Genomic DNA, 27500 nt, shown 5'->3' with positions numbered 1-27500 from the left:
GAGAGAGAACACGAGAGAGAGAACACGAGAGAGAGAACACGAGAGAGAGAACACGAGAGAGAGAACACGAGAGAGAGAGAACACGAGAGAGAGAGAGAGAACACGAGAGAGAGAGAACACGAGAGAGAGAGAGAGAACACGAGAGAGAGAGAGAGAACACGAGAGAGAGAGAGAGAACACGAGAGAGAGAGAGAGAACACGAGAGAGAGAGAGAGAACACGAGAGAGAGAGAGAACACGAGAGAGAGAGAACACGAGAGAGAGAGAACACGAGAGAGAGAGAACACGAGAGAGAGAACACGAGAGAGAGAGAACACGAGAGAGAGAGAGAGAACACGAGAGAGAGAGGGAGGGAGAACACGAGAGAGAGGGAGACAGAACACGAGAGAGAGGGAGACAGAACACGAGAGGGAGGGAGACAGAACACGAGAGGAGAGAGAGAGAACACGAGAGAGAGAGAGAGAACACGAGAGAGAGAGAGAGAACACGAGAGAGAGAGAGAGAGAACACGAGAGAGAGAGAACACGAGAGAGAGAGAGAACACGAGAGAGAGAGAGAACACGAGAGAGAGAGAGAGAGAACACGAGAGAGAGAGAGAGAGAACACGAGAGAGAGAGAGAGAGAACACAAGAGAGAGAGAACACGAGAGAGAGAGAGAACACGAGAGAGAGAGAGAACACGAGAGAGAGAGAGAACACGAGAGAGAGAGAGAACACGAGAGAGAGAGAACACGAGAGAGAGAGAACACGAGAGAGAGAGAGAACACGAGAGAGAGAGAGAACACGAGAGAGAGAACACGAGAGAGAGAGAGAACACGAGAGAGAGAGAGAACACGAGAGAGAGAGAGAGAACACGAGAGAGAGAGAGAGAACACGAGAGAGAGAGAGAGAACACGAGAGAGAGAGAGAGAACACGAGAGAGAGAGAGAACACGAGAGAGAGAGAGAACACGAGAGAGAGAGAGAGAACACGAGAGAGAGAGGGAGAGAACACGAGAGAGGGAGAACACGAGAGAGAGAGGACACGAGAGAGAGAGAGAGAGAACACGAGAGAGAGAGGGAGAGAGAACACGAGAGAGAGGGAGAACACGAGAGAGAGAGAGAGAGAACACGAGAGAGAGAGAGAGAGAGAGAGAGGGAGATGAGAAAGAGAGAGGGGGAGAGAGAGATAAAGCAAGCCAGGCAGAGACACAGACAATAAGGCACCATATCAAACACAGCCAAACAGAGGAAAACAGAGACAAACAGAGCATAACAGAGGCAAACAGAGACTAAAAGACCGGCATCTCAGAGCCAGCAAGAGACCACAGTCCATTCAGCCACGTGCGGCATCACCCATAAGCCCACACAACACACACTTTCCAGCCGAGCGTCACTGGCTTGGCGACGGGGAGTGGGATCCTGCCAGGTTATTACCCCCAACCCCACCCCCTCGCCAACATTCCCCCCCTCCCCCTTCCGACTCCCTCAAGGTCAGGGGAATGGAAATCAAAATGAAGCCCTCCTCCCCCTCCCCCCTCCCCCCTCCCCAGGGGAGATGAGCTCATCCAGCAGTTGCAGGGAATGAAATCTGCTGCTTTCTCAAGCTGCTTGGCTCAACACTGGGGCTGGGCAGTGATTTAACCACCCCGGTCAGCAGAGGTGGGGTCATCGCCCCTTTGCATCGGAAAGTCTTAGCATGGGAGGGGTGGTGGATTGGTGGGAGAGAGAGAGAGTTCGGCTCGATTTCCTTGCAGGTTAACGACAATGGAGATCTTTGTTTGGCACTGAGAGATGCCAAGAGGTCAGTCTTCAAACTCCTCTCACCGGGAATGCCGGGCCCACCAGCACAAGCCGCTGATTGTTTGCGACAGAGGCAGAGGCTGGCGTCGCCCCTCTTGGTGAGCCATCAGGCTGTACGCCAGCAACAATTGGCGGTCCCCGCTTCTAGCTCAGAGATCAAAGGAGAATGTCGGAAAGTTTGGGAATTTTCACCTACCCCACCTCTCACACCCCCCCACCCTCTTCCAAGCACGGTCAACAACTTAGCCACTGGAACCGGACGTCAAGAGTTCAACCCCACTCCGAAAGCCCAGCGCTGAGGGGCCACCGCCCCGCCCGAGGGTCAGTACTGAGGGAGCGCCGCACTGTCGGAGGGTCAGTACTGAGGGAGTGCCGCACTGTCGGAGGGTCAGTACTGAGGGAGCGCCGCACTGTCGGAGGGTCAGTACTGAGGGTGCGCCGCACTGTCGGAGGGTCGGTACTGAGGGAGCGCCGCACTGTCGGAGGGTCAGTACTGAGAGAGTGCCGCACTGTCGGAGGGTCAGCGCTGAGGGAGTGCCGCACTGTCGGAGGGTCAGTCCTGAGGGAGCGCCGCACTGTCGGAGGGTCAGTGCTGAGTGAGTGCCGCACTGTCGGAGGGTCAGTACTGAGGGAGCGCCGCACTGTCGGAGGGTCAGTGCTGAGGGGGCGCCACACTGTCGGAGGGTCAGCGCTGAGGGAGCGCCGCACTGTCGGAGGGTCAGCGCTGAGGGAGCGCCGCACTGTCGGAGGGTCAGCGCTGAGGGAGCGCCGCACTGTCGGAGGTGCCGCCTCTCGGACGAGGCATCAAACCCAGGCCTTCGTCTGCCCTCCCAGGTGGATATTAAAGGACCCGCCGGGCACTATCGCAAAGAACAGGAAGATCTCCCCATGGCCCTGGGGCCCGACATTCACCCGGCGTCACATGAAGAAAAAGGGAGGGCTGAACATTATCGCATTTGCAGTACGCGGGAGCTTGCTGTGCGCAGGACCGGCTGCTGCGTTGGCCACCCCACAAACAGTGACCCCAGTTCCACAGAGGAAAGTCACTGGAACCCCGTCCTGAGGTGGTGTAAGGTGAATTGTAAACACCAGTCCTTCTCTCTTGAACCCAACGCAACGAACGGCCGGGCTTTTGAAAGCGTCAACTTGAATCTGTTACTTCGCAGGAAATATAGGTCAGGGAGCTTCTCCTTGTCTGTGGGGGGTGAGGGGAAGGCAGGGTGGTAATGTCAAAACTGATTGAACGATACTCATCTCACCTCTAATGCACACGGACAGTAGACGCAACCTGTGGCCTAATCCTCACGCCAAAAGGCATCTACTGCTCTTTGCTGGCATTTTGATCTCTCAATATTTGTCTTTTAAATATAAAGAAAATCAGACTAAAGTCAGGGTCCCCCTCAGTTACCTTCTCCCTGATTTAATTTTAACTCTTCTCAATTAGTTTAAAAATAAGGGTTTCTTCCATTGAAGACGGAGACGAGGAGATATTCCTTCCCTCCGAGCATTGGGAATCGTCGGGACTCTCTCTCTCTCTCTCTCTCTCTTCCCCGGAGAGCAGAGGAGACTGGGTCATTGAATATATATTTTTTTTAAGGCTGAGGTAGTTAAGTCATGAATCTATCAAGGGAGGCAAAGGAGTAAAGGCGGGAATGTGGATTTGAGGTCATAATCAGATCAGCCGTCACCTTATTGAAGGGCGGCACAGGCTCAAGGGGCCGAATGGCCTACTCCTGCTCCCAATTCACAGGTTTGTATGTAAGCACGGTCACGGTTCCAAGGCAGGAAACGGGGACAGCCAATTTGCGCACAGCAAGCTCCCACAAGCTACGATTTGATAGCGACCAGATAATCCGCACCTTTTTTTTCAAAAAAAGTGATGTTGGTTGAGGGATGAGTAGTGGTTACAACTCACTGATCTTCGAAAAAGTGGCCATGAAAGCTTTTACATCCAACCAAAGGTGGAAGGGGCAGACAGCGCCTGGGTTTAATGTCTCGTCTGAAACATGGTACCTCCGACAGTGCGGCGCTCCCTCAGAACTGACCCTCTGACAGTGCGGCGCTCCCTCAGTACTGACCCTCCGACAGCGCGGCGCCCCCTCAGTACTGACCCTCCGACAGTGCGGCGCTCCCTCAGTACTGACCCTCCGACAGTGCGGCGCTCCCTCAGTACTGACCCTCCGACAGCGCGGCGCCCCCTCAGTACTGACCCTCCGACAGTGCGGCGCTCCCTCAGTACTGACCCTCCGACAGGGCCGCGCTCCCTCAGTACTGACCCTCCGACAGTGCGGCACTCCCTCAGTACCGACCCTCCGACAGTGCGGCACTCCCTCAGTACCGGCCCTCCGACAGTGCGGCGCTCCCTCAGTACCGACCCTCCGACAGTGCGGTGCTCCCTCAGTACCGACCCTCCGACAGTGCGGCACTCCCTCAGTACCGGCCCTCCGACAGTGCGGCGCTCCCTCAGTACCGACCCTCCGACAGTGCGGCGCTCCCTCAGTACCGACCCTCCGACAGTGTGGCACTCCCTCAGTACTGACCCTCCGACAGTGCGGCGCTCCCTCAGTACTGACCCTCCGACAGTGCGGCACTCCCTCAGTACTGAGGTGTAACACCTGCCCTGTTTACCTCCTCCCTCCTCACCGTCCAAGGCCCCAAACACTCCTTCCAGGTAAAGCAGCGATTCACTTGCACATCTTTCAATGCAGTCGACCGCATTCCCTGCTCCCAATGCGGTCTCCTCTACTTTGGGGAAACTCAACACGGACCGGGTGACCACTTGGCGGAACACCTTCGGTCAGTCCGCAAGCATGACCCAGACCTCCCCGTCACTGGCTATCTCAATTCACCACCCATGCTCTCACACTAACATCCCTATCCTTGGCTTGCTGCATTGTTCCAGTGAAGCCCAACGCAAACTGGAGGAACAGCACCTCATCTTCCGATTGGGCACCTTACAGCCTTCTGGACTGAACGTCGAGTCCGACAGCTTCAGACCCCGAGCTCGGTCCTCCATTTTGATTTAGTTTTATTTTTGCCAAGTGCCGGTCCTAATCTTGTTTTTTTTAAATTTTGGACAGAGCTCTTCATTATTCTGCCATTGATACCAACTCCGGTCCAACGCTTTGTTTCTTTACTCTAACCATTACCACTCCCTTTGCCTTTTCTCCTGTGCCACCTTTTTGTCACTTAATCTCACTACCCCAGACCTTTCCCATTTGCTCTTCCTCCCCCGCCCCCACTATAAAACCTTATATTGTTCTGCAGAACCATATCCGACTCGAAACGTTAACTCTGTTTCTCTCTCCGGGCCGGCTGAGTGTTTTAAAGCACTTTATTTTCATTCACCCTCATCGCCCACAATTAAAAGCGTTCTTGCAATCCGGTTAGGCCCACATTTATTGCCCATCCCCAAATGCCCTTGTTCCGAGGGGCATTTTAAGAGCCAGCCACATGGCTGTGGGGTCTGGAGTCAATGTGTAGGCCAGACCTGGGTAAGGACGGCAGATTTCCCTCCCCTAAAAGGGGTGGGGGGTGGGGGTGGTTAGAGAATTGCAAAGCTTCGCCACCAGCCAGGGGCGAAACATCCTCCCCTGCGTCTAGTTTAAGTGGAAAGCAGCCAGGGTTCCATCAGAGGAACTAGTTTGCAGAAGTCAGGCTAGGGTGGGGGTGGGGGGGTGGGGTGGGGGGAGAGCTGAGTCACCCTGGATTAAACCACAAAGTGCAGAGTGACAGCTCGCGCGATCTGGACAGTCACAACAGTACAAATTCCACAACCCCCACATCACGAGGTTGGCCCACACCCTCGAATGATATCGTCAGCATTCTGCTCGGGGGGCGGGGGGGGGGAATATACAGCTCTCTTAACCCACAAACTGTCCAGAAACAGAAAGTTAAAATTAAAACGAGGGATTAAAACGAGGGAAGCTAGGATTTAAAACCATCTGCCCCACGGGGCCTCTGCTTCAGTGAAAGCATCACTCGAACCACAGGAAGAGGTCCCCCCACCCCAGCGAGGCCTGGCGGGTGTCACTTTGGCTCAAATTCATTATTTAAATGTGTCACTTATTCGGTCGGGCGTTCCAAACACGCTGACTTCACTGTCTTTCTGACCCTTCGTAAGGAGTGCAAGGGACGGATTGTTCCAGCGGCAACTCAACTCTTCGGTTAATACTTACCTCACAACTGTTAATCATCACAAACAGATTATGAGCTTGGGGAGGTGGTGGCGTAGTGGTAATGTCACTGGGCTAGTAACCCAGGGGGCCAGGCTAATGCTCTGGGGGGGACACGGGCTCAAATCCTCCCCCCCTCCACCCCGGGCAGCTGGTGGAATTTAAATTCAATGAATAAAATCTGGAATTGAAAAACGAGTCTCAGCGATGGTGATCGTGGCAACCATCTTGGATTGTCGTTAAAAACCCCATCTGGTTCACTCGTGCCTCTTTAGGGAAGGAAATCTGCCGTCCTTACCCGGTCTGGCCTACATGTGACTCCAGACCCACAGCCCATGTCGCCAACTCTTAACTGCCCTCGGCCGGGCAGTTAGGGATGGGCAACAAACGCTGGCCTTGCCAGCGGCGCCCACACATGCGGCGAAAAGAATATAAAAAGGAGTGCTGTCTGTGGGAGCTTGCTGTGCGCAAATTGGCTGCCTCGTTTCCTGCGTACAGTGACAGTGCGCTTCATAAAGGTACCTCGCTGGCTGCGGAGCGCACTGGGGCAGTGACAGGCGCCACACAAATGCAAGCTGGCTCTTCAGGGCTGGGCAAAAAAAGAAAACATTTCGCACTGTGACCGGCCTCCAAGCAAAGGAGGAATTCCCTCTTCCTGACCAAGTAAACAAGCAGAACCTTCCAGATGGGACTAGCATCTGTGACCTTCTCTCTCTCTGCTAAGTAGCTGGCAGACTGGGAGCCATCCAGCCAAAACATCGCATTAATGGGTCAGTCAGGAGGTGATCCACGTGACCTTGCGCCAGTGAACCGACATGGTGACCTCTCATCACATCACTTCACACAAGATATTCACTGAAGTGCTTTATCAGGGGGTGACCAATCTGACAGCAAATTCCCCACAAACATGTCCCGCTTAAGGAGGCGGTTACTCATTTTTTTTTAAACAGCGTTGTTCTCTGTAACCACCTCCAGCCCCTACACCCCTCCCTATCTCCGTAACCCCCTCCAGCCCCTACACCCCTCCCTATCTCCGTAACCCCCTCCAGCCCCTACACCCCTCCCTATCTCTGTAACCACCTCCAGCCCCTACACCCCTCCCTATCTCTGTAACCACCTCCAGCCCCTACACCCCTCCCTATCTCTGTAACCTCCTCCAGCCCCTACACCCCTCCCTATCTCTGTAACCACCTCCAGCCCCTACACCCCTCCCTATCTCTGTAACCTCCTCCAGCCCCTACACCCCTCCCTATCTCTGTAACCTCCCCCAGCCCCTACACCCCTCCCTATCTCCGTAACCCCCTCCAGCCCCTACACCCCTCCCTATCTCTGTAACCTCCTCCAGCCCCGACACCCCTCCCTATCTCTGTAACCTCCTCCAGCCCCGACACCCCTCCCTATCTCTGTAACCTCCTCCAGCCCCGACACCCCTCCCTATCTCTGTAACCTCCTCCAGCCCCGACACCCCTCCCTATCTCTGTAACCTCCTCCAGCCCCTACACCCTATCTCTGTAACCTCCTCCAGCCCCTACACCCCTCCCTTTCTCTGTAACCTCCTCCAGCCCCTACACCCCTCCCTATCTCTGTAACCCCCTCCAGCCCCTACACCCCTCCCTATCTCTGTAACCTCCTCCAGCCCCTACACCCCTCCCTATCTCTGTAACCTCCTCCAGCCCCTACACCTCTCCCTAACTCTGTCACCTCCTCCAGCCCCTACACCCCTCCCTATCTCTGTAACCTCCTCCAGTCCCTACACCTCTCCCTATCTCTGTCACCTCCTCCAGCCCTTACACCCCTCCCTATCTCTGTAACCTCCTCCAGCCCCCTACACCCCTCCCTATCTCTGTAACCTCCTCTAGCCCCTAGACCCCTCCGAGATCTCTGCGCTCCTCCAATTTCAGCCTCTCGCGCATCCCCCGATTCCCATCGCTCCACCATTGGCAGCCGTGCCTTCAGCTGCCTGGGGGGCCCTGAGCTCTGGAGGCAGGTTCAATCAAGGCATTCAAGGACGTTAGATGATTATTTGAATAGAAACAACGTGCAGTGGTACGGGGAAAGGACAGGACAATGACACTAGCTGATAATGCTCATGTGGAGAGCTGGTGAAGACATGATGGGCCGAATGACCTCTTTCTGTGCTGTTAAAATTCTGCGATTCTATGATCAGTCTACTCTCCATCATCAATAAAGTGATGGAGGGGTCATCAACCATGCTATCAAGTGGCACTTACTCTGCAATAACCTGCTCACTGATGCCCAGTTTGGGTTCCGCCAGGGCCACTCAGCTCCTGACCTCATTATAGCCTTGGTTCAAACATAGACAAAGGTGCTGAACTCCCGAGGTGACTGCCCTTGACATCAAGGCCGCATTTGACTGAGTGTTGGCATCAAGGAGCCCCTGCAAAACTGGAGTCAATGGGAATCAGGGGGAAAACTCTCCACTGGTTTGAGTCATACCGAGCACAAAGATGGTTGTAGCTGTTACAAGTCAGTCATCTCAACTCCAGGACGTCACTGCAGGAGTTCCTCAGCGTAGTGTCCTCGGCCCAACCATCTTCAGCTGCTTCATCACTGACCTTCCTTCCATCATAAGGTCAAAAGTGGGGATGTTCGCTGATGATTGCACAATGTTCAGCACCATTTGTGACTCCTCAGATACTGAAGCAGTTCATGTCCAAATGCAGCAAGACCTGGACAATATCCAGGCTTGGGCTGACAAGTGGCAAGTAACATTCGCGCCACACAAGTGCCAGGCAATGGTCATCTTCAACAATAGAGAATCTAACCATTGCCCCCTTGACATTCAATGGCATTACCATCGCTGAATCCCCCACTATCAATATCCTGGGGGGGGTTACCATTGACCAGAAACTGAACTGGACCAGCCATATAAATACTGTGGCTACAAGAGCAGGTCAGAGGCTGGGAATCCTGCGGAGAGTAACTCACCTCCTGACTCCCCAAAGCCTGTCCACCATCGACAAGGCACAAGTCAGGAGTGTGATGGAATACTCCCCACTTGCCTGGATGAGTGCAGCTCCCACAACACAAGCAGCTCAACACCATCCAGGATAAAGCAGCCCCGCTTGATTGACAGCCCATCCACCACCTTCTCAAGGGGCAATTAGGGATGGGCAATGAATGCTCGCCTAGCCAGCGATGCTCATAACCCCTGAATGAATAAAGAAATTTCAAGTGTGCATTAATACCAAGTACCTCAACAAGCTGAGAGTCTGTACTCACCTCCCTTTGGTGGACACAGTGGGGTAATGGTGATGTCACTGGACTGGTAGGCCAGAGGCCCAGGCTAATGCTCTGGGGGACATGGGTTCAAATCCCACCACGGTAGCTGGTGGAATTTAAATTCAATTAATAAAATCTGGAATTGAAAGCCAGTCTCAGTAATGGTGTCCATGGCAACCATCATGGATTGTTGTAAAAGCCCATCTGGTTCACTAATGTCCCTTTAGGGAAGGAAATCTGCCGTCCTTACCCAGTCTGGCCTACATGTGACTCCAGACCCACAACCATGTGGTTGACTCTTAACTGCCCCCCTGAAATGGCCGAGCGAGGCCACTCAGTTCAAAGGGCAATTAGGGAGGGGCAACAAATGCTGGCCTTGCCCAGCGACGCCCACATCCCATGAAAGAACAAACACTTGTACAAGCCTTTAGTGTGCTTCAACCTTCATTAGAAGGGGCAATGATGTGTCCTACATCTCATGTTGAGCGACATCACAGGAGGCCAGCTAGCAATACAATAACGATTCTGCATACGGTATAACACTTTCCCCCTCGGGGTCTGAGTTACTCCCTGTCACCCCTGCCTCATCTTATTGCTACCACCGTGTTACAAACAGCCTCTGACACACAATGCACAACACGCTGCTAAATCCCCCAGGGTTAAATAACTTCAATGGGTTGGAGGGAACACAGGAGCGGACATCATTCACCTTAGAGCGGAGAAGGTTAAGGGGGAGATTGAATTGAGGCGTTCAAAATCAGGAAGGGGTTTGGACAGAGTAAATGAGGAGAAACTGTTTCCACTGGGCAGGAGGGTCGGTAACCAGAGGGAGACACAGATTGAAGAGAATCGGGAAAAGAACCAGAGGGGGAGAGGAGGAGAATTTTTTTTTTGACACAGCGAGTTGTTGTGATCTGGAAGGCGCTGCCTGAAAGGGCGGTGGAAGCAGATTCAATAGGAACTTTCAAAAGGGGGAATCGGATAAATACTTGAGGGGAAAAATATACAGGGCGATGAAGTATCATCATAAGGTGCCTCACCCAAGTTACTGTGATTCACAGGATAACACGAGCTGCATTTTATGGTAGTGCCACTTTATAATCAGATATGTGGCCTTGGAGCTTGTTCCACTGTCAGGCGACAGTGCTCGACAATAATTTACAAATTATATCATTATTGTAAGACGGTAAAACATTGCAGGATGCTTCTACAAGCATGTTAAGCAAACCAAATTCAACACCGCGCCCCACACAAAGAGATATTAGATGCAGGTAATCAAAAACTGGGTCAAAAGATTTTTGAGGAGTGGGGAGAGGGAGCTGCAGAGGTTTAGGGAGGGAATTCCAGAGCTCGGGGCCCCCAGGCAGCTGAAGGCACGGCCGCCAATGGTGGAGCGATGGGAATCGGGGGATGCGCAACATGCCCGAATTGGGGGATCGCAGAGATCTCGGAGGGGCGTAGAGGCTGGAGGGGGGGGGGGGGGGGTCCATACAGGAGGGGGGGGGCGTGGAGGGGTCATACAGGAGGGGCCATACAGGAGGGGCCATACAGGAGGGGGGGCGTGGGGGAGTCATACAGGAAGGGGAGTCATACAGGAGGAGGGGTCATACAGGAGGGGCCATACAGAAGGGGGGGCGTGGGGGAGTCATACAGGAGGGGGGGTGTGGGGGGGTCATACAGGAGGGGGGGTGTGGGGGGGTCATACAGGAGGAGGGGTCATACAGAAGGGGGGGCGTGGGGGAGTCATACAGGAGGGGGGGTGTGGGGGGGTCATACAGGAGGAGGGGTCATACAGGAGGGGGGGCGTGGGGGGGTCATACAGGAGGCGGGGTGTGGGGGGGTCATACAGGATGGGGGGGTGTGGGGGGGGTGTGTGGGTGGGGTCGGGTGGGGGTGTGTGGGGGGGTTGTGTGGTGGGGGGGTTGTGTGGTGGGGGGGTTGTGTGGTGGGGGGGGTGTGTGGTGGAGGGGGGTGTGTGGTGGGGGGGTGTGTGTGGGGGGGGGGGGAGTGTGGTGTGTGGGTGGTGGGGGGGGGAGTGTGGGGGTCATACAGGAGGGGGGGGGGGGGGGGGAGTGTGGGGGTGTGTGTGGGGGGGGGGGGAGTGTGGTGTGTGGGTGGTGGGGGGGGGAGTGTGGGGGTCATACAGGAGTGGGGGGGGGGGGGGGGGTGTTCCAGTCTCAGGTGCCAGGAGGGTTGGGGGTGTTTGGGGGTAAAGATGGGACAAACTACCCCCCCCCTCCCCCCGAGGCAGGGTCACACTCTGCAGCCCAGCCCAGCCTCACTCACCTTCAGAGCCGCTCTGCAGCCCCTGAGGAAGGGCTCCATGTCCCAGCTCAGCTGCTACTCCTCCACAAACCGATACATGGCCAATACACACTGCTACATTCCGGCCGCACTGCGCAGGCGCTGCCTGACCCCGCCCCCTGCCCCTGCGTGAGGCGCGACTGCGTCACCACGCTCCTCCCACCCTCCTCCTGCAGAGGGGGCGGGTCCAGGAGTCTGTTACTTTGAGCCAGCCAGATCTCAGATCCCAGATGCCAGTTTCCAGGTCCCAGATGCAAGATCCCAGGTCCCAGATCCCAGATGCCAGATCCCATGTGCCAGATCCCAGGCCCCAGGTACCTGGTCCATGTGCCAGATCTCAGGTCCCATGTGCCAGATCCCAGGTCCCTGCAGTGTAACTCTGCAGGTTTACAGTGGAGCCAGTGATCTGCAGGGCTCAGATCAATCCCTCCCGTCCCACACAAGAGGCCCCTTTATTTGATGGGTGCCACCCCCTCTGTGCTGCACAAATAACCACCAGGCTCCCTGAAGGAATTGGCACAAAGTGCAATCCTGGCTCAGAAAATATTTGGACTCCCCGCCCATTTCCCCTTTCCTCTGCAGACGGAGTTGTGGTTTCCCGGTGAGAGCGAAGAACTTGAATTTCTATAGCGCCCCTCATGATATCCCAATGAAGTACTGCTCAAAGTGCTACAATGCACGAAAAACACACCATCTGCCCATCTCAAAATCACTTGTGGGAGCTTTCTGTGCGCAAACTGGCTGCTACATTTCTCCACAGGGCTCTTCAAAACAAGTACTTCATTGAGGCCTTGAAAGGATGCAGGAGGAGGCCATTCGGCCCTTCCAGCCTGCTCCGCCAGTCAATAAGATCATGGCTGCTCAGATTGTGGTCTTAACTCCACTTTCCTGCCTGCCCCCCCCCCCCCTCAATAACCCTCGACCCCCTTGTCGGTCAAAAATCTGTCTAACTCAGCCTTGAATATATTCATTAACCCAGCCTCCATTGCTCGCTGGGGAGGAGAGTTCCACAGACTAATGACCCTCTGAGAGAAGAAATTCCTCTTCATGTCTGTCTGAAATGGGAGACCCCTTATTCTCAAATGGGAGGCGGCCTATTATTAAACTGTGCCCCACTCGTTCTAGATTCCCCCACGAGGGGAAACATCCTCTCAGTATCAAGTCCCCTCAGAATCTTATATGTTTCAATAAAATCACCTCTCATTCTTCTAAACTCCAATGGGTACAGGCCCCAACCTGCTCAACCTTTCCTCATAACTTAAAACCCCCTTCATCCCAGGAATCAGTCGAGTGAACCTTCTCCGAGCCGCTTCAAATGCAAGTGTATCCCTCTTTAAGTAAGGAGACCGAAACTGTACACGGCACTCTAGGTGTGGGCTCATCAATTCCTTGTACAGTTGTAGTAAGATTTCCCTACTTTTATCCTAATTACTTGCTGTAACTCTTTCGAGTTATCAACAGATCGCATGTAACTCTTTCGAGTACATTCACAGTTCTTGGTTTCCGGGAGTGGGACATGAACCCACAACCCTCTGATTCAAAGGCGAGGGTGCTATGAACTAAGCCACAGCTGACACCTCAATTACTTGCTGTACCTGCACGCTAACTTTCATGGTTCATATACAAGGACACCAGATCCCTCTGTATCCCAGCATACTGCAGTCTCTCTCCATTTAAATAATATTCTGCATTTCTATTCTTCCTGCCAAAGCGAACAACCTCACATTTTCCCACATTATACTCCATCTACCAAATTTTTGCCCCCACTCACTTAACCTTTCTATATCCCTTTGCTGACTCTTTGTATCCTCCTCACAACTTTCTTTCCTACCTATTTTTCGTATCATCAACAAATTTGGTTAAAATGGTGTTGATCCCCTCATCCAAGTCATTGACGTAGCTCGTAAATAGTTGAGGCCCCAGCACTGATCCCTTGCGGCACAGTTACACTTTGCCAACCTGGGAATGACCCATTTATGCCCACTTTTTTATTTCCCGTTAGTTAGCCAATCCTCTATCCAAGATAATATATCATCCCCAACACCATGAGCTCTTATCTTGTGCAGTAGCCTTTTATGTGGCACCTCACCAAATACCTTTTGGAAACCCAAATACACCACATCTACTGGTTCCCCTTTATGTACCCTTTATCCAAATCTACTTGTTCCTCTTTGTCCACCCTGCTTGTTACATCCTCAAAGAACTCTTAATAAATTTGTCAAACATGATTTCCCTTTCACAAAACCATGTTGACCCTGCCTGATGATTTTCTAAATGTCCTGCTACCACCTTTTTAATAATGGGTTCGAGCATTTTCCTAATGACAGATGTTAGACTAACTGGCCTGTGGTTCCCTGCTTTCTGTCTCCCTCCTTTCTTGAGTAGAGGTATTAGATTTGTGGTTTTCCAATCCGCTGGAACCTTTCCAGAATCTAGGGAATTTTGGAAAAATTACAACCAATGCATCCACTATCGCTGCAACCACTTCTTTTAAGACTCTAGGGTGCAGGCCATCAGGTCCAGGGAGACTTGTCAGCCTTTAGTCCCATTAGTTTCCCTACTACTTTTTCATGATTGTTCTAAGTTCCTCCCTCCCTTTTGCCTCTTGACTTTCTGCTATTCTTGGGATGATTTTTGTGTCTTCTACTGTGTAGACAGATGCAAAATACTAGTTCAAAGTCTTCCTTCTTTCCTGTTATTAGTTCTCCGATCTCATCCTCTTGGTGCAACTCCCACTTTAGCTACTCTCTTCCTTTATATACTTGTAGGAGCGTTTACTGCCTGTTTTTACTATTTCTTACTAGTTTTCTCTCATACTCCAATTTCTCCCTCTTTATTATTCTTTTAATCTCCCTTTGCTGGTTTCTAAAATTTTCTGGCCTACCGCTAATCTTTGCTGTATTGTACATCTTTACTTTCAATTTAACATCATCCTTGGTTAGCCAAAGATTGTGCACCCTTCTCATAGGGTCGTTCTTTCTCAATGGAACATATCTTTGCCAAGAGTTACGAAATATCTCCCCGAGTGTTCACAAATCTATCGATCCCTCAGTCTTGAATCTTCTCGACCACTAAACTTCCACAGCCCTTCTCCGGCTGGAGGGTAGAGAAGGCCGAAGATTCACCACCCTCCAAGTGAAGAAATTTCTCCTCATCTCGTTCGTCACAACCCTCTTAATCACGGAAAATGGCTCATCTTCGAGGACTAAGAACATTCCGGAAGGGTTTGTGTCTTTTTTTCCTGTCTCCTAAAGGGTCAATGCAAGGACTCTGGTGGTTGCTGTTCCCGGAAAAGACAGCGTTTTACAAGAAAAGGTAATTGAGCAGCTTTAAAGAAACTGGGAACCTCTCGACCCCAAGTGGACAGGTTTACAAATGGGCCACCTGGTGGTTTATGGCTTTGAAACAAAAAAACAGGTCTGGAAAAAGCTAGTTTTGGTTTTTTTGGGTGGGGTGAGATGGAGAAGTAAGGATCAGCTGCTCGAGCGAGGAAGATCACAGCTCTTTACAGTCCAGGCCAGTCCAAAGCCGCAAGTGAATTAAAACTGCTCCTCGGTTGCTCCATGTTCTGAAATTGAGTGTCTGCAAATTTTCTTCGAGCGCGAGGGTCATCGACTGGTTCCCAGGCCAGCGCAGAGAGACCAACCCTATAGCCCGGGCGCCATTTGTAGGATTCCCGCCATCTATCCATTTCCCTTGAACGGCGTTTAACTTTTTGGCAGAATTCCTCTATTCTATTACTTTTTTGGTGCGCGCGCGCGCGTGAGGGTATTTAGAAAGAGTAATTATTATACTTCCATGTTTCATACTGTATGTTCATTGCCTTTCCACTTGACAAGTCTGCTTTTATAATAAACTGATAATTTTGTTGCTTATTGAAGAAATTTGGGCACCGAGTGGTCACTCTGAGATTCGTAAAGTACACACGCGGCCGTACAGCTAGCTGGAAAAATCATTTAAATAGATGTTGTGACCCGTGGAATAGTGACCGAGAGACAGTCGGTGCAGTCCACCCATCTTGGTCATGAGTGTGTCCAAAATGGTCAACCCCCTCATTTTGACCCCCCCTGGTTCGAGAGTCCCCAATCTGCACGGGGGGGGGGGGGGGTGGGGGTGGAGGGAGGAAGCAGCCTCTCAGCACCTGCCCTGTCAAGCCCGCTAACATTTCAATCAGGTCACCCCTCCATCTTCTGAACTCCAGAGAACAGAAGCCCATTTTCCTCCATCTCTCCCTCATCCCAGCAGTCTAGTGGACTGCCGGGGGACACACTGTATGAATGCAAAGTCCTACTTTTAGACCTGAAGTGAAGCCTGTAAGCGGGTGCCCCGGATGTTGCACTCACCGGCTGTTTCTGCGGGAGCTGCCCTGGTCTGTGGCCTGTGTTGGGACAAATCTGCCTCGTAGGTTGAGGAACATCTAAGTAACTCAAGGTGGCTGGCGCTTCCCACTTCATCTCCCCACTATGTCCTCTCCTGAAGTGCCTGTTCCACTTATGCCCTCTGGTGGGCTTCTCAAGTGCAAACCTAGGCTGCAGTGGCAGGCTATTTGACCTTGGGGGGCCTCGCAAATGTCCAAAACCTTTCACCCACCTCCCCCTTCCCCAAAACATCCTCCCCGCACCAGCGAAAGGCCAGAAGGGATACCAAATGCACTCCCTCCTAAAGAGCTCTATTTCTCTAGTACTTTTCACCACCTCAGGGCATCCCAAAGGGCTTCACAGCCAATGGAGCAAGTGTAGTCACTGTTGTAACGTAGGAAACGTGGCAACCAATTTGCACACAGCAAGCTCCCACAAACAGTAACGTGATAATGACCCAGATCATCTGTTTTTAGTGATGTTGGCGGAGGGATAAATATTGGGCCCAGGGGAGAACTCCCCCCATCCCCAACCCCACCGCTTTTCCCCCCCGCTCTTCTTCCAATAGCGGCCATGGGATCTTTTACATCCACCTGATGGGACAGGTGGGGCATCAGTTTAATATCTGATAGGCAGCATTTCCGATAGTGCGGCGCTCCCTCAGTACTGACCCTCCGACAGTGCGGCGCTCTCAGTACTGGCCCTCCGACGGTGCGGCGCTCCCTCAGTACTGACCCTCCGACAGTGCGGCACTCCCTCAGTACTGACCCTCTGACAGCACGATGCTCCCTCAGCACTGACCCTCCGACAGCGCGGCGCTCCCTCAGCGCTGACCCTCCGACAGCGCGGCGCTCCCTCAGCCCTGCATTGGGAGTGTCAGTTCAGACACGCTCAAGTCTCTGGAACGGCTCTCGGAGTCACGTGCTGCTGGCCCAGGAGGGGAGAGCGCGGCCCCACTGACCTCTCCACCTCCCAAGCCCTCGGTCAACGGAAGCTTACCAGCATCCGACACCAGGGCAGCAATCTACACCCCCCCCAACCGCTGACCCTCCAGCAGGGAAACGCTGCCCTCAGGCTCTATACCTCCCCCCGGTGGGCCTAACCGAGATCAGCAGCTACAACCGGCCTGTGCGCCAGTCCACAGCTTTCTCAGCTGCGTCTGCTCTGACAGTATTGGTGCCCCCACACAGGGCCAAGTAAAAAGGAGAAATTCTACTGAACTCTTGTGAATTTTATTAACATCCCGTTTCGGAAGCAGAAAATTACACGCTGTGTTATCGGGGAGGGGGGGGGTTAAGAAATAAAAAGATATCCACAAGCAGTACGACAGTTTGCAGCCATTAACCACGGCTGAAGGAAGTGATGTAAACCGCATGTTTGTTTGACCAGCTCCTCGCCGGACCCAGCGACACGTGATTCGCCGCCGGAACAAACATCCTCGAAAACATCGGCCCGCGCAGCAGCAGCTTTATTTCTTCTGCTCCTTGTCCTTCTTGTTCTCCTTCGAGGTCTGTGACTGCAGGGACCCCATCGCATTGCGAATGGCCTCGTTGTTGGGGTCCACCCCCGGCAGGTTCTCCAGCACGCTCTGCAGGAACTCGGGGTCCTCCATCACATCGTAGTTGTCTTCCTCCTGCCGGTGCGGTGGGCAAAGAGAAAGGGGTTCAACTCACGGGCCGTTCGAGGGAGCGAGACCCGATTCCTGAGCATGAACACAAAGCCGGGGGGGGGGAAATAGGGAGAACGGAGAGGTGGATGGGTGGGGAGAACGAACGCGAGGCGGAATAATTAAGTGGGAGAATTAAGAGAACGAAAACCTTGAGAGAGGAGGAAAAATGGGTGGGAGGGGGAGAGCGGGGAGGACAAAATTATCGGCCAAATTATGTGCGGTTGTGAGGCAGACTCTGCCCAGCGAGGAGAGAGGGGGTGGACACCATGTCCTACCTTTCCTGAAGCCTCAGATGTGTCCATGGCTGTACCGGTTTCCATGTTGGATAAATCCTCGGGGCTCCCAAATTCTAAATAAACAAAGACAGAAGGGAGCAGGGTTAAAACAGGCAGCAACGCCCTCAGTGCTGGCGGCCGCTCTCCACAAAGCGCACGCTGGGCAGTACCTGGTGGCTGAAGAGACATCTGCATGGCATAGGCAATCTGCTCGTCCTCAGACATGGTGCTGAAATCAGGCAGGCCAGTTCCTGCGGTCTCCTGCTGGCTTATAGACATCTTCAACAGGGCATCATCCGGATCTGAGGGAGGGGGAAACAAATTCCAGTTTCTTTTCACCAGCAGGAAGGAAGAAAAATGGCGCGAGGCCGCGCTGGGGTGGGGTGTGCGAGCGAGAGGGCGCGAGAGACAGAGACAGAGAGTGAGAGAGAAAGAGAGGGAGAGAGACAGAGAGTGAGAGAGAGGGAAAGAGAGGGAAAGAGAGTGAGAGAGAGGGAAAGAGGTTGAGAGAGAGGGAAAGAGAGGGAAAGAGAGTGAGAGAGAGGGAAAGAGAGTGAGAGAGAGGGAAAGAGAGTGAGAAAGAGAGTGAGAAAGAGAGTGAAAGAGAGTGAAAGAGAGGGAAAGAGAGGGAAAGAGAGGGAAAGAGAGGGAAAGAGAGGGAAAGAGAGGGAAAGAGAGGGAAAGAGAGGGAAAGAGAGGGAAAGAGAGGGAAAGAGAGGGAAAGAGAGGGAAAGAGAGGGAAAGAGAGGGAAAGAGAGGGAAAGAGAGGGAAAGAGAGGGAAAGAGAGGGAAAGAGAGGGAAAGAGAGGGAAAGAGAGGGAAAGAGAGGGAAAGAGAGGGAAAGAGAGGGAAAGAGAGGGAAAGAGAGGGAAAGAGAGGGAAAGAGAGGGAAAGAGGGGGAAAGAGGGGGAAAGAGGGGGAAAGAGGGGGAAAGAGGGGGAAAGAGGGGGAAAGAGAGGGAAAGAGAGGGAAAGAGAGGGAAAGAGAGGGAAAGAGAGGGAAAGAGAGGGAAAAAGAGGGAAAAAGAGGGAAAGAGAGGGAAAGAGAGGGAAAGAGAGGGAAAGAGAGGGAAAGAGAGGGAAAGAGAGAGAAAGAGAGAGAAAGAGAGAGAAAGAGAGAGAACACATGAGGACACAGGCCCTTTGAGTCCCCTCATCCAAGTGCCCCACTGCCCTAGGTGGAGAGGCCTAAACTCCAACCCAGGAGAGCAGAGGTCTGCATCGTGACACTGTGCTCGGGTCAGGTCTCTGGAACAGGCTCCCTCTGAGGAAGGTGGTGGCACTGATTTAGGGAACAAGTTGAATAGGGATTTTGGAACGGGTACTGTTACCGCAAGTGAGCGGGTAGGGGCAGGAGGGCGAAGAGCTGTGCTGCCTCTCATGGTTCAGTAGCTCACAGACGCACTCCGTCCATATAGGGTTGGCCAAGCGGGAGGCACATTCAGGAGCTGCTGCTCAGCTTGCAAAGGGGGAGTGGGTGGCTCAGGGAGGGGGCTGGTGGGAAACGACGGACAGAAACGGGGCCTCTGCCCGAACCCCAGTGTTACACCGAGGAGCCCCCCCAGGGGCAGCTCAAAGACACACCGTCACTTGTCGGAGTCACTATCCCCGCCTCCACGGCCGAGGCGGCTGCTGCTCGCCTCGCCTCCTCTTCCTGCCGCTGCCGCTGTTCCTCCATCGACACACGGAGAGCCTGTGGAGAGTCCAAGAGAGTGAGGGACTAAATCACACCGCGTCCTGTCCCCAAAACGCTCCATTTCTTCAACCAACCCGAGCAGAGCAAGATTCCAGAGACAGCACCCCCTCCGACAGTGCAGCGCTCCCTCAGTACTGACCCTCCGACAGTGCGGCGCTCCCTCAGTACTGACCCTCCGACAGTGCGGCGCTCCCTCAGTACTGACCCTCCGACAGTGCGGCACTCCCTCAGTACTGACCCTCCGACAGTGCGGCGCTCCCTCAGTACTGACCCTCCGACAGTGCGGCGCTCCCTCAGTACTGACCCTCCGACAGTGCGGCACTCCCTCAGTACTGACCCTCCCACAGTGCGGCGCTCCCTCAGTACTGACCCTCCGACAGTGCGGCACTCCCTCAGTACTGACCCTCCGACAGTGCGGCGCTCCCTCAGTACTGACCCTCCGACAGTGCGGCGCTCCCTCAGTACTGACCCTCCGACAGTGCGATGCCCCCTCAGTACTGACCCTCCGACAGTGCGGCACTCCCTCAGAACGGGGAGTGGGTGACTACAATGCGTAGTCCCCCTGTGGCTCAATGCATTTCTGTAGCATCGTTCACACCCTCGGCCTCTGCAGCAACGCTCAAGTTGACCCGGTGGAGCTGCGCACACCTCCCTGCTGCACATCTTCAGCGCGGCCGTCAGGGCTGCTTTGTCTGCATGGCGAGAGCGCGAGCGAGCGAGCACAGACGATGCGTCACACACACACACACACTCACAGCCGCCTCTCCAATAGAAAATAAAACCAGGCCTGCTCCTTACCAGGGCCAACTCGGGATCTGCGCTGGGGTCCACTCCAAACTCAAAGTCGCTGGCTCCGAGCCCCAGCATGGTGCCCCCTTCCCCGGCCAGGATGGGGGAGCTGATGAGAGCGTCGGCCAGGCTCGGGCCTGGGGGCACTGTCACCAGGTGGGAACCCGTCCCATCCTTCCCATTCAGTGCATTGATGAAAGCTGTTAACTTCTCGGTGTTTGCTTCCTGAAGAGGGACAGAGGGAAGACTCCGAGTTAGAATAGGAGGCGACCGATCAGCAGAATAACCCCCCGATTGGCTAAACCTCCTGTCAAGTGAGCCAGCCCGGGGTGCTCCACAGGAAAGTACACAGGCAAACTCACCCAGCCACACAGGGAGATATCAGGGGCTGGAGGCCAAAAGCTCAGCTTTATGGAGGGAATTCTTAGCTCAGGACCACCCCCCCCACCAACCCCGGGGCAGCTGAAGGCACGGCCGCCAATGGTGGAGCGATGGGAGTCGGGGGAGGCGCAAGAGGCTGGAATTGGAGGAGCGCAGAGATCTCGGAGGGTTGTAGGGGCTGGAGGAGGTTACAGAGATAGGGAGGGGTGTAGGGGCTGGAGGAGGTTACAGAGATAGGGAGGGGTGTAGGGGCTGGAGGAGGTTACAGAGATAGAGAGGGGTGTAGGGGCTGGAGGAGGTTACAGAGATAGGGAGGGGTGTAGGGGCTGGAGGAGGTTACAGAGATAGGGAGGGGTGTAGGGGTTGGAGGAGGTTACAGAGAGAGGGAGGGGTGTAGGGGCTGGAGGAGGTTACAGAGATAGGGAGGGGTGTAGGGGCTGGAGGAGGTTACAGAGATAGGGAAGGGTGTAGGGGCTGGAGGAGGTTACTGAGATAGGGAGGGGTGTAGGGGCCGGAGGAGTTTACAGAGAGAGGGAGGGGTGTCGGGGCCGGAGGAGGTTACAGAGGTAGGGAGGGGTGTAGGGGCTGGAGGAGGTTACAGAGATAGGGAGGGGTGTAGGGGCTGGAGGAGGTTACAGAGAGAGGGAGGGGTGTAGGGGCTGGAGGAGGTTACAGAGATAGGGAGGGGTGTAGGGGCTGGAGGAGGTTACAGAGAGAGGGAGGGGTGTAGGGGCTGGAGGAGGTTACAGAGATAGGGAGGGGTGTAGGGGCTGGAGGAGGTTACAGAGATAGGGAGGGGTGTAGGGGCAGGAGGAGGTTACAGAGATAGGGAGGGGTGTAGGGGCTGGAGGAGGTTACAGAGATAGGGAGGAGTGTAGGGACTGGAGGTGGTTACAGAGATAGGGAGGGGTGTAGGGGCTGGAGGAGGTTACAGAGAGAGGGAGGGGTGTAGGGGCTGGAGGAGGTTACAGAGAGAGGGAGGGGTGTAGGGGCTGGAGGAGGTTACAGAGAGAGGGAGGGGTGTAGGGGCTGGAGGAGGTTACAGAGAGAGGGATGGGTGTAGAGGCCACGGAGGTGATTTGAAAACAAGGGTGAGAATTTTAACAACTGGAGGTGTTGGAGGACTGGGAGCCAATGGGCAAAGGCCCGAGTGAGTGATGCAGCTCCTCTCCCTAGGGCGCAGGTACCAAGGGCCTTCCCTTGTCTGTTGTTGCTTTGTCTCGGCCTGGAGACGTTGATGGCCAGACGTCTACACGTGCCAGCGGCCCTCAGTGCCCAGTCTGAGGGGTCCCTGACTGCCTGGGCGGTGAGGCAGCAGCTTGGTTATTGAGAGGTGTTGGGAGATTGGGAACTCCAGCAGCTCCCTCCCACCTCCGAACCCACTCGGGCCGGACTGGTTTGGATCTGGCTACAGCACAGGGAGGGCCGCCCCTCCCCACCCCGATAAGGGGAGAGAGGCAGAGTCTCAGTGGGTGCAACTGGAACAGTGAACATTTCATGCTGACTGGTACAGGCCGCCTGACCCGTGGTCAACATACCCTCAGAGCTGGTTTCCCACTGGATCAACCCTCTCGCCACCCCCACAACCCCCCAGTCCGCCCCTCTCCTTACCGCCTCCCTCTGGCCGTCGCTCACCTCCTCTCCGAAGTTCACGATATCCACATTCACCTTCTCCTTCTTCAGCCTCTTGGCCAGCTTGACCAGCTGTGAGGGACGGAGAACAAAGAGCGCCCAGCCATGACAGACAGCACTGGCAGTGCCCACCCCAACAAAGTGGTAACACATTGCCCCCCCCACCCCACCCACACGATCGACTGCCCCACCAACCCCCCCAACACCTCGCGGCAATAACTAGTCCACGGGTGTCGGCTGCCTTCTGGGAGCCCAACCATGAGGCCCACTCGGCGGCTGCCATTCTGGACAGGGCTCAGCTGGCTATTTGACTGTACGGGGCATCGCACAAACCCCATTAAACCCATGGATAGATAGATAGATAGATGGTGAAGGAGGAAGGGAGAAGCAGTCTGTTTGCCAAATCGCAGCCTGCCGCCCCAAAGCAAAAAGCGCTCTGCGCCATTTTGACGAGCAATCCTGGTGTCTAGGTCAGACAGTTGTGGGGTTTTGCGCACAGCAGGATCCCACAAACAGCGACACAATCAACTGATTAGATCACCCATTTTTGGTGTCACGGTCGACGGGCCCAGGACTAAATAACTAGCGGCTGCGGGATCTTTTATATCCCCGAGAGGGGGGCACTTTTTAATGTCTCTGTTTAACGTCTCACGCCCCTTTGGCAGTGTGGAGGCTCCCCTCAAGTACTGGAGAGGGAGCGTCTGCCTGGATATTGTGCTCAGTGTCTCTGGAATGGGGAAGGCGAACCCAGGACCTTCCGGCTCCGAGGCGGGGGGGGAGGGTGGTACCTGGCGATACACCAGCAGCTCACCGAAGCCGCACGGGTTTCTTCCCCTTGACACCCGGGGCCGTGAGGAGAGGGTGGGAAAAGCCGCGAGTTACGAGTGGCACCTGCCCAATTCCGGAACGTTCCGGCTTAAGGTTTCTAAAGAGAGAAAAAAAAAAGTTTGGGAAGGGGAGGAGGGTTCGGTGAAGTGACGAACAGGCGGGCGGGAGGGCCAGGGTTGGGGAAGGGACAGGGACAACCTCTTGGGTTTACTCACGTCCTTCTCGTTATCCTCCACAGGGCTTCCGACGAACACAATGATTCTCGTTTTGTGGTTCTTCCCCTGACGGTGTTTAAGAGCCAGCTGGAAAAGGGAGCAGCATTTCGATAGAATTAGACCAAATTTCCCAGCCCACAAACAGGCTGTGTGGCCCCTCTGACCCCGTGCTGTGTTACTGCTCCACACACACCTGCTCCCCGCTCCATCTTCCCCCCACTCCCAACCCACAATCACAGCTCTTTTAACAGCACAGGAGGAGGCCATTCGGCCCATCGTGTCAGCACCAGCTCTCCAAACGAGCATTATGACCTAGTGCCATTGCCCTGCACATTGTTTCTATTCAAATAATCACCCAATGCCCTCTTGAATGCCTCGATTGAACCTGCCTCCACCACACTTCCAGGCCGTGCATTCCAGACCCGAACCAATCACTGTGAGAAAAAGTTTTTTCTCACGTCACATTTGCTTCTTTTGCAAATCACTTTAAATCTGTGCCCTCTCGTTCGCGATCCTTATATGAGCGGGAACAGTTTCTCCCTATCTACTCTGTCCAGCCCCCTCATGATTTTGAACATCTCTATCAAATCTCCTCTTAGCCTTCTCCTCTCCAAGAAGAACAGTCACAACCTCTCCCAAACTATCCTCATAGCTGAAGTTTCTCATTCCTGGAACCATTCTCATAAACCTCTTCTGCACTCTCTCCAATGTGTTCACATCCTTCCTATAGCCCAGAACTGCACACAATACTCCAGCTGAGGTCTAATGAGTGTCTTATATAAATTCAGCATAATCTCCCTGCTCTTGTGCTCTAAGCCCCTATTAATAAAGCCCAGGATGCTATATGCTTTATTAATTGCTCTCTCCACCTGTCCTGACACCTTCAATGATCTATACACATACACACCCAAGTCTTTCTTCTCCTGCACTCCCTTCAAAATTTCACCTCTTATCTTACATCATCTGTCCATGTTCTCCCTACCAACATGCATCACCTCTCACTTCTCTGCATTGAACTTCATCTGCCACCTATCTGCCCACTCCACCATCTTGTCTATGTCCTTCTGAAGTTCCACACCGTCCTCCTCGCAGTTCACAACACTCCCGAGATTCGTATCATCTGCAAACTTTGAAATTGTCCCCTGCACACCAAGACCTAGATCATTAATATATATCAGGAAAAGCAAGGGTCCCAATACTGACCCCTGGGGAACTCCACTACAAACCTTCCTCCAGCCCAAAAAATATCCATTGACCATTACTCTCTACTTCCTATTTTTCAGCCAATTTTGTATCCATGTTGCTACTGTCCCTTTTATTCCGTAAGCAATAACTTTTCTCACAAGTCTGTTGTGTGGCACTGTGTCAAATGCCTTTTGAGAGTCCATGTACACCACATCAACAGCATTACCCTCATCAACCTTTTCTGTTACCCCTTCAAAAAACTCCAGCAAGTTAGTTAAACACGATTTCCTCTTTAGAAATCCATGCTGGCTCTTCCTTACCAACGCATATTTTTCCAAGTGACTACTAACTCTATCCCGAATAATATTTTCTAGAAGCTTCCCCACCACTGATGTGAAACTGACTGGTCTGCTATTGCTGGTTTTATCCTTACAACCTTTTTTGAACAGGGGTGTAGTGTTTGCAATTCTCCAGTCCTCGGGCACCTCCCCAGAGTCTAGGGAGGACTGAAAGATTATGGCCAGTGCCCCTGCAATCTCTACTCTCACTTCCTTCAATATCCTTGGATGCACCTCGTCCGGTCCCGGTGCCTTGTCAACTTTAAGTACCCACAGGCTATTCAACACTCCCTCGTTATCAATTTTGAACCCTTCTAGTGACAGAGTTTCCTCGTCTGTCACATGGTCTGGGTGGCATCTACCTCCAATGGCATACAAGGCTATGGGCCTAATGTGGGAAAATGGGAAATAGTTAGGTACTTGTTTGACTGGCGCAGACTCAATGGGCCTTTTTCTGTGCTGTAGACCTCTATAACTCTATGGTAAAGGTGGATGCAAAGTATTAATTTAATACCTCAGCCCTGGCCCCTTCGTCCATGTGTAAATTCTCTTTTAGGTCCATAATCGGCCTTATTCCCTGTTTAACCACCTTTTTACTATTTATATGCCTCGAGAAGGCTTTGGGATTCCCCTTTATGTTGGCTGCCAGTCTTTTCTCATAATCCCTCTTTGTTTCTTTAATATGCTTTTTCACCTCCCCTCTGAACCTTCTGTACTCCTCTTGGTTCTCACTTGTATTTTCTACCTGACATATCCTTCTATTCCTTTCTCCCTCGTGTGTTTATCCAGCTTTCCCCTTCAACGCATCTCCGCTATTCACCTCGACCACTCCCTGTGGGAGCGAGTCCCACATTCCCCCCCACGCCACTCTCTGGGTAAAGAAGTTTCTCCTGAATTCCCCACTGGATTTATTAGTGACTCTCTCATATTGATGGCCCCCTAGTTCTGGTCTCTCCCACAAGTGGGGAGGCAGTGGCATTGTGGTATTGTCACTAGGCTGGTATTCCAGAGACCCAGGGTAATGCTCTGGGGACCCAGGTTCAAGTGAGTTCAATTAAAAAAAAAGCCTGGAATTGAAAGTCTAATGATGGCTATGAAACCATTGTCGATTGTTGTAAGAACCCATCTGGTTCACCAATGTCCTTTAGGGAAGAAATGAGACTCTAGACCCACAGCAATGTGGTTGCTTCTTAAGTGGCCTAGCAAGCCACTCAGTTCAAGGGCAATTAGGGATGGGCAATAAATGCTGGCCTAGCCAGCGACGCTCACATCCCATGAACGAATATTAAAAGGAAAACCTCTTCACTACGTCTATCGAACCCTTTCAGAATTTTAATCAGGTCACCCCCCACTCCCTCCCTCGGCCATCTCTAATCAACCCAGCTCGGTCTTTCCTGATAGTTATACCCTCTCAGTTGGGCGTGTCACCTGGCTAAATCCCAAAGGAGGGACCCACAGGCTGGGAAGCAGGGGCCTGGGGGCAGGCTGGAGGAACCTGGACAGTCACAGGACAGGCCTGGGGAGGGATTCTGAAAGCAAACTTTTCAGGATCAGTTCTGGGGCGGCGGAGTTCTGCACAGCCCGATCTCATACACACTTCCCTGTGCTCACGACCGCCTTTCGAGGGTAACGGGCCTGAAGGACAATAGAAAAGGCAGCAAAGTTAAGCAAGGGGAAACCAAGCTTGGCTCCTCAAAGCAGCAAGGAAGTGGCAACTTTGCACGGAACCAGCAACCCCCAGAGGCACCAGGGTCTAATTACAGCCCCGCCAACATTAACCACTCAGCCCTCGGGAATACAAGTTCGGGGACGATCTGATTAGGAAAAGGAAGAGGCCATTCAGCCCTTCCGATTCCATTCCACCATTCAACAAGATCGTGGTTGACCTGGGGTGTAAGTCCATCCGCCCGCCTTAACCTGTAGATCGACGTGCTTTAGATGAACGAAAGGGGTTTAACAGGGTGGTTAAGGGAGAAATACTTTCCTGTGGTGGTGGTTGTGATCGGGGAGGGGGCAAGGTCCCCCAGAATGAGAGCCAGGCCGTTCAGGCGTGAGGGGAGTGGAAATCCAGAACTCTGTCCCCCAACAAAAAGCTGTCGACGGTGGGCGGGAGTCAACCTGAAATTTCAAAACCGAGAGGGGTAGATCTTTCGTTGGGTGAGGGGATTAAGGGTTAGGGAATCGAGGCAGGTAGGCAGAGCTAAAATGCAGATCAACCACGGTCTGGTTGAATGGTAGAACAGGCTTGAGGGGCTGAATGGCCTCCTGCTATTCCCTTGGTGACCGACGAGGGGCTGAATGGCCTGCGCCCGCTTTCAAAAAAACATAGACAATGGGGTCATATATCTCGTCGCGGTTTGTGGGATCTTGCTGTGCGCACATTTCCCCACATCCCAGCACCGTCTAGGGCCGAACACACACACAGAGCTTTCTGCGGGCTGCAAAACGCGCTGGGAGGCCCCTCCCTCGCCTCCCCCCACCCCCCGAGAGCGTGACAGGCGCTGTCCGAACGCGGGTTCGTGCCCGATGATATGGGGGGTTGGGGGTTCTCACTTACGTGGGCGACTCGTATACCGGTGCAGAAGCTGATCTTCCCTGTGGGCTGGACGGCGTGAAGCTTGGAGAGAATCCGTC

General features: G+C 53.5%; 2 protein-coding genes and 1 long non-coding RNA gene across 3 annotated transcripts in view; 1 reads left to right on the top strand and 2 right to left on the bottom strand.

Annotated features, from left to right (window-relative positions):
- The window catches only part of LOC144677068 (uncharacterized), a 14014-nt gene extending 10024 nt beyond the window's left edge, over positions 1-3990 (top strand). Inside the window, exon 3 of the long non-coding RNA XR_013575492.1 lies at positions 3901-3990. This is a non-coding gene — a long non-coding RNA (uncharacterized LOC144677068). The remainder of the gene's footprint in view (positions 1-3900) is intronic.
- Positions 1-11605, bottom strand: part of prune (prune exopolyphosphatase) — a 32234-nt gene extending 20629 nt beyond the window's left edge. Inside the window, exon 1 of the mRNA XM_078537326.1 lies at positions 11484-11605. Within this exon, the coding sequence (XP_078393452.1) occupies positions 11484-11522 (39 nt within the window). The 5' untranslated portion in view covers positions 11523-11605. The remainder of the gene's footprint in view (positions 1-11483) is intronic.
- A 5464-nt stretch (positions 11606-17069) lies between these two features.
- On the bottom strand, positions 17070-27494 carry LOC144677069 (26S proteasome non-ATPase regulatory subunit 4-like). Its single transcript, XM_078537327.1, has 8 exons — positions 27424-27494; positions 23344-23430; positions 22280-22372; positions 20297-20512; positions 19387-19495; positions 17974-18105; positions 17804-17877; positions 17070-17492 (listed from the first exon to the last, which is right to left on the bottom strand). The coding sequence occupies exons 4-8, from the start codon at positions 20363-20365 to the stop codon at positions 17328-17330; spliced, it is 549 nt and encodes a 182-aa protein (XP_078393453.1). The 5' UTR covers positions 20366-20512; positions 22280-22372; positions 23344-23430; positions 27424-27494; the 3' UTR covers positions 17070-17327.
- Positions 27495-27500: the final 6 nt, after the last annotated feature.

Source organism: Cetorhinus maximus, unplaced genomic scaffold (genome assembly GCF_964194155.1).
Source record: "Cetorhinus maximus unplaced genomic scaffold, sCetMax3.hap1.1 HAP1_SCAFFOLD_2194, whole genome shotgun sequence".
In the NCBI taxonomy this organism is placed as follows: Eukaryota; Metazoa; Chordata; class Chondrichthyes; order Lamniformes; family Cetorhinidae; genus Cetorhinus; species Cetorhinus maximus.
Note: the sequence above shows the minus strand (reverse complement) of the source record. Positions and strands in the feature narration are given on the sequence as shown.